This window comes from Ananas comosus, linkage group 16 (assembly GCF_001540865.1).
Source record: "Ananas comosus cultivar F153 linkage group 16, ASM154086v1, whole genome shotgun sequence".
Classification (NCBI taxonomy): domain Eukaryota; kingdom Viridiplantae; phylum Streptophyta; class Magnoliopsida; order Poales; family Bromeliaceae; genus Ananas; species Ananas comosus.
Window position 1 is genome coordinate 4326935 of NC_033636.1, and position 11829 is coordinate 4338763.

The 11829-nt window shown below is 33.2% G+C and overlaps 1 protein-coding gene across 1 annotated transcript; it reads right to left on the minus strand.

Moving 5' to 3' along the window:
• Positions 1375–5089, minus strand: LOC109722206 (eukaryotic translation initiation factor 5-like). Its single transcript, XM_020250151.1, has 2 exons — positions 4959–5089; positions 1375–3523 (listed from the first exon to the last, which is right to left on the minus strand). The coding sequence occupies exon 2, from the start codon at positions 3181–3183 to the stop codon at positions 1792–1794; it is 1392 nt and encodes a 463-aa protein (XP_020105740.1). The 5' UTR covers positions 3184–3523; positions 4959–5089; the 3' UTR covers positions 1375–1791.

Genomic DNA, 11829 nt, shown 5'->3' on the forward strand with positions numbered 1-11829 from the left:
TAGACTTGCAACATGCTATTTGGGACTTACTATTTATTTGCACGGCATGTGCAAGTTGGTTGAAGATGTTGGGAATCACCGTTGTAGCAAAGCAAAAGCGAAACGCAAAAGTCTAGACCTTACACCATTAAGAAAGACAAGCATGTAAGCAGCAGAGCGGGGAAGACAGCAGATTTGTTGTTCCAAATGTTTAATCTTGTTTTTATTTCAGTCAAGTTTCCATCGAATATTGGACATCAATTAGTCTCGCACGGACCTGTAACAATTGTAAATAATAATTTTTTAAAAAAGCAGTGTCGACAACAATTGTTGGAGAAGAAAAAAATAGAAGTTACATAGGTTGATTCAGTAGATATATACAGGTTGCTTCAGTAGAAAAAAAAGCAGTGTCGACAACAAGTCATAATTCTCATCCGCTTTTATGTTATCTTTTCATACAGGTGATGTATTCGATGATGAAGAGCAAATAATGGGGCAAATCAACACTAACGTAGAAGTTAAATATCCCTAAATTTTGTTAATAACGTGTTTGAGGTGAAAAAAAAAAATTAAAAATGATGAATAGAATGTTGAACTTGTAGAATATTATTTTTGATGTGTGTATTAAGTAAACCTTATATAAATAGTATAATAATAAAATGTTGTATTGTTATGTAAGCTTTATTTTACTCAAAAAAGGAAGCAGAATACTATAGGAATGTTGTCAAGATATTGTATTTCGTTTGTCATGTAATATTATATAAATTATAACTATTACATGCTGCTTCTAATTCTGACACTTTACATGTACGAAAAAAATTTTGTCCATGAATTGGATCTGTTACTCACCTAGTTGGGGCTTCAGCACGTCTAACGACAAGAAGAAGCAACGTGAAGCTGAAAATAATGTTGTCCCCACTTTTGAAATGGTCGGCCCTTGAACAATCAATTGGACCAGCTAGAAACACTGAACAAGATTGTTCTGGAAGTGGCATTCTAGTGGTATTACTCGCTTGAAGACGAATCCATCAAAATTAAAGACTACATGGAAGAAGCTTTTCTAGCTGAGTTCACTACAGTTGACGATAAAATCAAAATAGCTACCCTAGTCGCTACCAAAAAGGACAAAGGCAAATCAATATCAGACTATTATACAAAGGTAACAAAATTTTAGTCTCAAATGTCAATGTTTTGCCGTAGAACCGTTATTTAATAAGTGAACTACGTGCAGTGAGTGGATTAATTTTGCTTACAATGGAGTGCTGTGTCCGCGCACTATAATAAATAGATTGTAACAATTTATACTACAGGAGGAATCAAACAGCAGAATCCACCATTCAATGGTCACCTGCTTCAACATAGAAATTCGATGAAAAGAGACATTTGCAAACAGAATACAAAAGACACAACATAAAAGCTGGTCCCAAAAGGTAGAACTATAGAAGCTACAGGGCCAAAATTACACTACCCAGTACAGAGGAGCACCCCCAGTTCAATTTGCAGCAGCCATCACAAAATAAGACGCCATAAAGTATAGAGTTTATTCAAACTGGAGTCCTTATAGCAGCATTCAACAAACACCAACACCAAAAAGAAAACAACCGACTCAACAGCGCAAGATCGAAACAGAACACAACTAAAGCTTGTAGACTGCTAACATAGCAGGACACTATAACCTAATACACTGCCCAGAGCAAGACATAGAGACATAGTAACAGTAGTAAAAGACTTAATACACTCCCAAGAGCAAGACATAGCAGTAGTATTAATAGGAATAGTAGTAGTAGAAGTTGACAAATATATGCAATCATATCACTCTTCCTCCTCAGACTCTGCCGTCTGTAGCCACTCAACAAAGGGCTTCACATTCTTCAGCACCTGAGAGCTCTTGCCGCCAGCTGTCCCTTCCTCATACCACTGTGCTATGCTTTCTTCCTCCAGAACATCCGCATCATAAAGTGCTTTGAGAACGAGTGCCACCTCCTTCAGGGCTTCTGCGCGGCACTTGCCACAAAATACTTCGATAGCTTGGAGCAAAAGCAGCTGAGATGCCTCATCCTGCACAAAAGCAGCAATGTACTTCCTTTTCTTGCCCACCTCCTTTGCAAATCCTTTGCCAACACCTCCAAAAAGAGCCTCAAAAAGGGCTGTCATTACGTCCCGAGAAGGCTGACCTGCTGTACCCAGAAAACTCTGAAGCTGGTTTGGGGTAGAACCCTTGTTTATATGATCCTTGATCTCCCGAAGCAGTGAATCATAAGCACTGATATTGGCTTTGTCACCATTTTGGGTAGCACAAGATTTTTCTTCATCTTTGATCTTTCCATTAGTGAGCCCCTCTTTCTTTGCCTTCTCTTGCTTTTTGTTATCCTGCTCAGGCTCAGTGGCGGAGAGCATCACCATCTCCGAAGTCACAGCATTAAGCTGTTCTTGAATCCGCTGCTTTGCTGCCTCCAGTGAGGTGTCGGTTTGCCACTGGACATCATCATCATCATGGTCATCATTATCACCAGCAGCATTATCACCATCTTGACTCTCAACAGGCGAAGCCGAACGATCCTCATCAGAACCACCACCATTAGCTTTCTTCTTCGAAACACCAGCTTTTGCACCAGAGGCTTCCTTGGAAGAAGCACCACCTTTCTTCTTCACATCCTTTTTCAGCTTCTTCTGCTCCTCATCAGCAGCCTCCCCTTCCTTGAGCCGTTCCTTCTCAGCCCTCCTCATTGCCTTCTTATTATCTTTTCCTCCCTTCTTTTGCTCAGGTGGGTTCTTAAGAATGAAGGTTGTGAGCTTATCCCTCATATCAACATCAGACACATACCCACAGGCAGCACATTTCAGGGTAATCATCTGAGTCTTAGTGATCACAATTTCAGTCTCAGGGTTGCCACATCCGTAGCACTGCACGTACTTCTTGATGAAGTTCTCGAGAAGGCCAGCCAGCTTGGCAGTGTCATGGGCTCCATTCACTAGGGAAGTGCCATTCTTCTCATCGAACTTCGACTGCGCACCAAGCTCACAGCCAAAGTACTTGGTGGTGTAAGAGGCTGGCCTGGCTAGTGCTTTTGCAATGTCCACCATGTTCACAATGTTGGTCTTGATACCGTTTCCTCGGCCTTCAATCTTCGTTACCATCTTGGGCATCTTGTACCTATAAAAGGCATCATCGCTGTTCGAAGCACCAATATTTTGCAAAGCCATATTTGCTTCCTTCTTAGAGAATGAGAAACTTGACACTATATAGGCAGCAAAAGTTAGCAGTGCTGTTTCATTCGAGGAGGCCACGCAGCTGTGAGATGTTGATTACAGTAGCAACTACCAAACTTTTGCAGGAATGCCAAATGGACTCGTGATGCATGCAGCCAAAGAGACTCTCGTAGGAGAGTCGGAACCTTTTTCTTGATGTAGGAGAATACTCTCCAAGCAATCCAATTGATCCAAAGTAAAGAGAGGCTTGCTCAGACATAAAAGAAACTTCAATGTTCACGGCTTCCACTTTGGCTATGTGCTTGTAACAGAACAGTCTGGAGATGCCAACTTCCTGAATAAGAATTAGACACATTAAATTAATATTAATCGATATCCACAAGATTGCGTATGCATGAAGAGTGACAAAATGGGAAAATAAAAATTATTCTGTCTGAGGTATCATTCCACTTAATCATTCTTCAAACCTCAAATAAAAACAAATGCAAATATGAGAAAAGCCACTAGCCCACTAGCAATTCAATTTAGTCCGGGAAAATGTCGAAGTATTATGAATCTTTATTCCATCATTTCATTACCAGATTAGGTATTTATAAATCCAATAAAACAGTTCGACCACATAATAGTAATTATGTTATATGTAGTGGTTAAATGTCTTCTGAAACAAATTAATTCATTGTATAAATAACAAAGGAAAGGGTTATTCTAATGATATATAATTATGTTCTATGTCATTATAAAAAGTGCGGTTTCTAGCTGTTAGGTAGCCACTATTAATGAAAATGCTTAGTTTGCTTCGATAATTGAGATGACGAACTCTAAGCCTTTCAACTTTTCCTAGTAAACTTTGTCTTCTTTAAGCTTTGCACCATCAAAACTGTTTAGCATTTTATGAACATGTTTTTCTTCATTATTGCAGTGAACAAGTGAAGGACAGATTTCTACTTCACTTTTTCTTTTCATCCAAGGTCCTTTTGTGTTGATTTACAAATCGATAACTTCATGCGCGTAATTTAAAAGCGTATAAACCTTAGCCAATCAATCAGCCTTCCCTGAGACCCAAGTAGATTAGTATGTAAATATATAACTACTGACATCATAAGACAAATCTACAAACAAGATAATACTTGATGTTATAAGAAGAGAGTCTTCCGACTGCATGAACAATCCACGATAATCAAATTGCAAGTCCAACACAAGAATTCAAAGTGCAGTTCATGCGTTAGACTTAACCATACGCCCGACCTCCAACCCATAAATAATAAGTAGCAATCACATTATCAGGTTTGAACTTAACACAGCCTAAGACACAATTCTAGTGTCGAGCTTAATTAGAGACATGGGCTTGGCACATGCAAAGTTTTACCTTGGAAGAAATTCACATGTAATATCTATTTGGGAAAGGGAAGTGGAAGAGATGATCAACCTAAGAACAATTGAGCACCCATAATATCTCTATAAGAAGACAGGATAAAACCCTAGCTCAGAAAAAATTGCATAAAATCACATATTAAAATAACACATATCATAACTACAAGATCCGATGAGATCGTTTCCGAATCAAAACACGAGGAGAGGCAAAAAAAAAAGAAAAAAAAAATCAAATCAAATCAAATCAAAACCAGATCGAACAAGATCGGAAGAACTCGTAACGGTGAAAATCGATCAACCTATCGATCGATCGATCGCTCGCTCGCTCGCTAGCTACAAGAAGAGAAAAATTTGAACGTGTATTCCATTTGGGAAAGGGAAGAGGAAGAGATGATCACCGCGATTGGGTTGCTTCGCCGCAGAGAGCTCCTCAGATTTAACCTTTCCTCTTTCTTCGATGTGGAGGAAACGAAGAGAGAGAGGGGGGCGGCGGGGTAGTATTTATAGCAAGGAGAAGGGGATCGGAAGGTAACCCTTGTGTCTCATGGTTCAGATTTTAGGGCACCACTTACATTAGTTTGCCCGCAATTTGCCTTTGAATTACCTTTTTGCCCCTCCAAAGGCGGTAGCAGCAGCCGCTGCTCATAGGGGTGTAAACGAGCCGAACACGCCCAGTAAAATATCGACTCGAAAAATTCAGCTCGTGTTCGGTTCGTTAATAAACGAGCTGAACATAAGCTGGCTCACGAGCTGACCAACGACCAATAAGTTAATAAGGATTAGATTGAATATGCATAAAAATATAAATTTATAAAATCTTATCTATTAAACTTTGATCTAATAATTGAAACTTTACATATAAATAAGTTTTTTTATAATTAAACTTTTATTTATATTTTTATTTTACTAAAAATTAAATAATAAAATTATATCTTATATATAATATTTATTTATATATAAAAATATAAATTAAATTAATTATATAAATATAAAATATATGTATTCGAGCTGTTATCGTGCCAAACACGAGCGAGCTTATCCCAGCTCGTATTCGGCTCGTTTATTAAACGAGNCTTGTTTATTAAATGAGTTGAAAAATTCAGCTTATGTTCGGCTCGTTTACTAAACGAACGATTCGATCTCAAGCTCATTTTGAGTCGAACACGAGCTGGCTCACGAACAACGAGCTAGATTGCCACCCCTAGACACAGGGGGTGTTTGGCCTAAATTTTAAAAAGTGTTTTTGAGTTGAAAAGTGATTTTCGGCTCAATAGAGCGTTCGACATCTTCATTTTTAAAATCTAATTCTGCTTCTAAGAATCAGAAAACTGATTTGAAGGCCGCAGAATCAAAAGTGCCGGAAGGTCAAGGAAGTTGGTAACCTGATGACAGGGGAGCCGGCGACTGAAGCCTCGGTGAACGGCGGCCGTAACTATAACGGTCCTAAGGTAGCGAAATTCCTTGTCGGGTAAGTTCCGACCCGCACGAAAAGCATAACGATCTGGGCATTGTCTCGGAGAGAGGCTCGGTGAAATAGACATGTCTGTGAAGATGCGGACTACCTGCACCTGGACAGAAAGACCCTATGAAGCTTTACTGTTCCCTAGGATTGGCTTTGGGCCTTTCCTGCGCAGCTTAGGTGGAAGGCGAAGAAGGCCCCTCCGGAGTCATACTTCCTTCACCTAAACTAGAACTTGATTTAGCGGCTCTTTCCAAAAGGCGTGAATGTAAATAAAAAACATCTCCTGGATAAGCTTCACGACCGGGAGGTCTTCTTAATAGAAGAGACATTTGGCGATAAGCTTGTACTTGTTTGGAGAGATCATCATAAGCCCATGCTAAAGTTTCAAACAATTCTTGTCAATATCCACACCATTAAATTAAGAGCTGCTTCTTAAAATCTAATTATGATTTTAGAATCAAACGTCAAATTTTTATTTTAATTTAAATTCAATGTTTAAATTTAAATTTAACTTTAAATTTTAATTTTCAAATTTATTTTTAAATTTTTAAATTTTAAACTTTAAATTTTAAAAAATAGATTTCAAACTTTAAATATTAAATTTTAATTTTAAATATCAAATCTAAAATTTTAAATTTCAAATTTCAAATTTTAGATTAAATTTAAATTTTAACATTTTAGATTTTAAAATTTAAATTTTAAAATTTAAAAATTTTAAAATTTAAATTACAAGTTTTAATCTTCAAATTATAAATTTCAAATTTTTAAAATTTAAAATAAATATTTTTAAATTTTAAATTTAAATATTAAAATTTTAAATATTAAAATTTTAAATTTTATATTTTAAATTTAATAATTATGTTATATTTTAAATTTCATAATTATTTTAAATTTAAATTTTCAATTTTTAATTTTTAAATTTCAAATTTTAAATTTTAAATTTTAAATTTAAATTTATATTTTTAAATATTAAAATTTTATATTTTTAATTTCATAATTATNAAATTAAATTTATATTTATATTTTTAAAATTTTAAATTTTAAATTTTAAATTTTTTAAATTAAAATATCTAATTTTAAATTTTGTATAATTTTAAAATTTTAAAATTTTAATTTTAATTCAAATTTAAATTTAGATTTTAAATTATTTTAAAATAAAATTTAATAAAAATATTAATTTATACAAACATCAAAAAAATTTTGCCAAATAGATTTTCAAAATCACTTCAAAAAAATCGCTTTTGTCTAAACTCAGCAAAACGCTCTACAGCATTTAGCCAAAATAACTTCTCCAAACTATGGGCCTCTTTGGCCTAACTTCTGGAGAAGTGATTTATGTAAAAGTGATTTTGGTTTGGAGAAAGATTTGGAGAATTGATTTTGGTGAAAAGCTGTAGAGCGTTTGGTTGAATTTAGAAAAAAATGATTGTTCTGAACTGATTTTCTAAAGCTGTTTGGCAAAAAATTTTTGATGTTTGCATATATTAATATTTTTACTAAATTTTATTTTAAAATAATTTAAAATTTCAATTTAAATTAAAATTTTAAATTTAATTAAAAGTATAATTTTTAAGTTTCAAACTTGTACAAAAATAAATTTGAAATTTCAAAATTTTAAATTTAAAATCTAAATTTTAAAATCTAAATTTAAATTTTCAAATTTAAAATTTAAAATATAAAATTTAAAATTTAAAATATAAAATTTAAAATTTAAAATTTAAAATTTAAAATTTAAAATTTAAAATTTAAAATTTAAAATTTAAAATTTAAAATTTAAAATTTAAAATTTAAAATTTAAAATTTTTAAATTTAAAATTTAAAATTTAAAATTTAAAATTTAAAATTTAAAATTTAAAATTTAAAATTTAAAATTTTGAAATTTAAAATTTAAATTTTAAAATTTCAAATTTTGAGATTTGAAACTTAAATTTTAAATTTTAAATGTAAATTTTAAATTTTAAATTTGAAAAGTTGAGATTTAAAAATTCAAATATGAATTTAAAATTTCAAAATTTAAATTTAATGTTAAATTTATACTTTGAATCTAAAATAAAAATAAAAGTTAGAAGTTCGAGTTCAAAATCAGAATCAGTTTTGGAGAAGCAGCTTTTTTTTGCTTCTGATTCTGGAGCCTTCAAAATCAGTTTTCTGATTCTAAAAAGCAGAATCAGATTTTCAGAATGTTATTCTCAAACACTCTACTGAGCTCAAAAGTAATTTTGGGCTTAGAATCACTTTTGAATAGCTAGGCCAAACACCCCCTAAAATTACTTTTTCAGAAATCACTTTTTTAGAAGCTAGGCCAAACGGGCCCACTATTCACTTCAACCTGAATCCGCCAAACCGAATCGGACTCGTTTACAAATTTAAAATTAAAATTTTTTGAATAAATTAATTTAACTAATTTTTTTGATAATTAAGTATAGTACTTAAGTATCCACATGTTCCGGTGGGTCGATTTGTAAGAGAAGACGAAGAAGGAAGCAACAACGATGATAAAAAAAAAAAAAAAACAGTAAACGCATAATAAAAAGTATTATAAAAAAATAAAAAATAAAAAATAAAAGATGAATACAAATCAAAAGTGTCATCAGTTACAAGTATAAATTATTTTAGAGATAAAGTTCATAGGAGAAATAAAGATATGAAAAAGATATTATATGAATATGACCTAAAACCGTTGCCTTTTTATCAATAATTTTAGAAAAATAAATAATTTGTTAAACACCATAAGAAATAAAATCTTGTAGTGTTAATTAGGTGCATGATGGTCGAACAAGCATCCACTGCAACTAACATTAGATTCATACTCAAGTTCCAAAGTACAACCATCTGTAAATAATGGCGAAAGCACCGTAAGAAATCAACATGACAAAGAAAGGTTAGAAAAAGTAACTAAAGAAAAAAAATGATCAATTAGTAGTAATAACAACACCAACAGTAGTGAACAAACTAAATAAAAAAAGATGGAAAGGAGTTAGCACAAAAAGGTGTAATAGAAAGTAGAGTCTCTCTACAAAACTGTCGACATAGTAGCAAGAATCAGACTGCAGAGAATAATACATCAGCAGCTTGGACAATAGGTAAGTTCTATGTAGTCAAAATTTAGCCAAGTGTGCTGCAACAATTGCATGAAGAATGACCAGAACTACAAAAGTATGAAAGAAGTTAAGAAGAAACTACAACTATAACAAAAAGAAGAAAAAGAAGAAAAAGGAGCAAGAGTAGCAGAAACAATAGTAAAGCACTAAATAGAAATAAAATACCAAACAATAGCGTAGGCATACCAACATAAATTCGATATGCAGTAGAAACAAACGAGGAAGAAAAGTGAATATAAAAGCAGAAAAAGCTATAGCAATTTTATTGAAAATTAGATTATAAAATTTTTGAGTATTGTAATGCCATACTTATAAGATAAACAGTAAAGTTATTTGTAATATTATCAATTATGATGAATGAAATCAAAATGACCAATATCAAACTTCGAGATTTGATTGAACGAAAAAAAGGTTAGTACATAAACACTACTAGTTGAAATTTGCAGAAAGTAAGAAATTTTGCAATGCTAACAGAAAGCACATATTAATGCCCAAGAATATATGCTTCAAGCTACATAGGGAACCAATAGCAATAGATGCATAAGAAGAACAAAAAAACTAGGTGCAGCACAAGAAGAAGCAACAACAGCCTTAGTGTTAGAAGTAGTAGTAGCCCCGGTATTAGCAGTCATAGCAACAATTTAGTCAGCGATGAATGGAGAAGCTATGGAAAAGAAAGAACAATAATTACACAAATTTACCGACCGTCCCTAGAGCAAGTGGCAAAGGGCTTGGTGGTTGGTATCCGAGACCCAAGTTCGAATCCTAGTTGATTCACATTTTCAGCTAAGTTTATTTCTAAATAAAATAAACGAAGCAGGTAGCATGCTACCTATCTCTCAAAAAAAAAAAAAAAAAAACACAAATTTCTGATTTCTGTTTATTGATTTTAGTTGTTTGTAATATTAAAGTTTACAAAAGTTTAACAAATCGAGTAGAAAAAAAAGTGGTTAAAATTAAATCGGAAGGTGGATTGTGTCATTATCTCTTCCACACACATTTTACTTCGCAATTTCTGTGGAATAACAGTTGTAAGAGCTGCCATTTGGCCATTAGATTTGTATTACTATTTAAACTTCTTTGGCCTTTTTATTCAAACAGAAAATTTGTTGTATACTATAAAGATTAGATCTCCCAGTATTGCGTAAGTGCATCATAGGTAAGGAAGCATCTATTGCAGCTGTCGAGCCTGGAGATTCAAATCAACAACAGAAATGACTTTTGGCAGAAACTAAAATATTTTGTAAGGTAAATTTTACTATATATTCATTCATAGTCTTTTATAAGGCGGGTTTATGGGTTTGTTGGTTTATATGGTGATTTTAGTAGATTGTGAACCCAATCCCTTACCAAATTGAACTTTGAAANGAATTAACTAACTATGCTCATCGCTTGAACCTGAATTATTTTCCGATCGATACGGTTCAATTTTAAAAAGTAAAATAAAAAAAAAATCAAATAAGCTGAATTAAAAAATTAAATTATTAGCTATTATTATTTTTGAATAGAGTAATAAAATAAAATGTACCATACTTATAAGTTCTAATTTAATTTTTAAAAAAATTATATTATTAAAATCAAATAAACTAAAGCAAACCAAAATTATTTGGTTTAGCATCCAATTCAGCTTTATTCAATTATTAAAAAAAAAACCTAAAAATTGAAACGTATTTAGACAGCAACTAGTTAGGAAAATTTTCTTTATAAGCGTTTAGGATTCAAACAACTCTATTGTACATCTTTGAGATTTGAAAAGTCTAAAAATGAATAATAGAATAAATTTATTGCAACTAGTTTTGGTTCACGCTTCGCTACGGATCGATAGTATTTGTAATACTCGTATCCAATTAAAATTTAAATATGCAGGTATGATTGTAGTTTTGTGATAAACCTGTCATTAATATTTTTTTGATTTATTTGTACCGTCGGATTAAGCGGATTTGATTGGATTTGATTTTCAGATTAATTATACTCTAATACTAGTTAGAGTATGATTTAGATTTAGCCCTAATTAATCACCTATAAATAGGTAATTTAGGGAGAGTGTACGACCAAAATAATAATAATAATAAATATTGTGGCCGGATTCTTTGTCCAAGCGTGGCCGCCAGCGGGAGCAAGATCCGACGATCGTGGAGGAGAGATAAAAAGAGCGAGAGCGAGGCGAGTCTCCAATAATTAGTTCTCTAGTTTTTTTTTCTCTCTCTTTTCTTTCTTCTTCTACCTCACCATCTTATCCTCTCTTCTCGTTGTACCGCCACCACCGTCGCCGGAGTGGTCGCCGGCCACCTGTAGTGGATTCAGGTGAACCCTGTATGGGGTGACCATGGTTGGTCATAAGAGGTGTCACGCCCCGCGACCAACCACCAATTTGGACCGGGTAGCGGCGCCGCTAACAGACCGCCGAACGGACCGGGGTTTCCCCTGTACGCGGACAGAGTCTCCCCTGTACGTTCTAGGCGTCACAATCCAAACAATACAACGAGTGTTCCAACTAGGAACGGATAACAATCCAGATTGCAAAGGAAGTATCAAATACATAAAACTAACAGCTATTACAAGCATTCATTCACATTCACTTAGTACACCTCAGTTCAGTTTACATTTTTACTTCCAATTACAATCACATTATTACGTCATTTAATTTACAAGTTTGATACGTCTTGGTTCTTGCCTTCTAGTCCCCTAAGCTAGACTGCCTCAAGG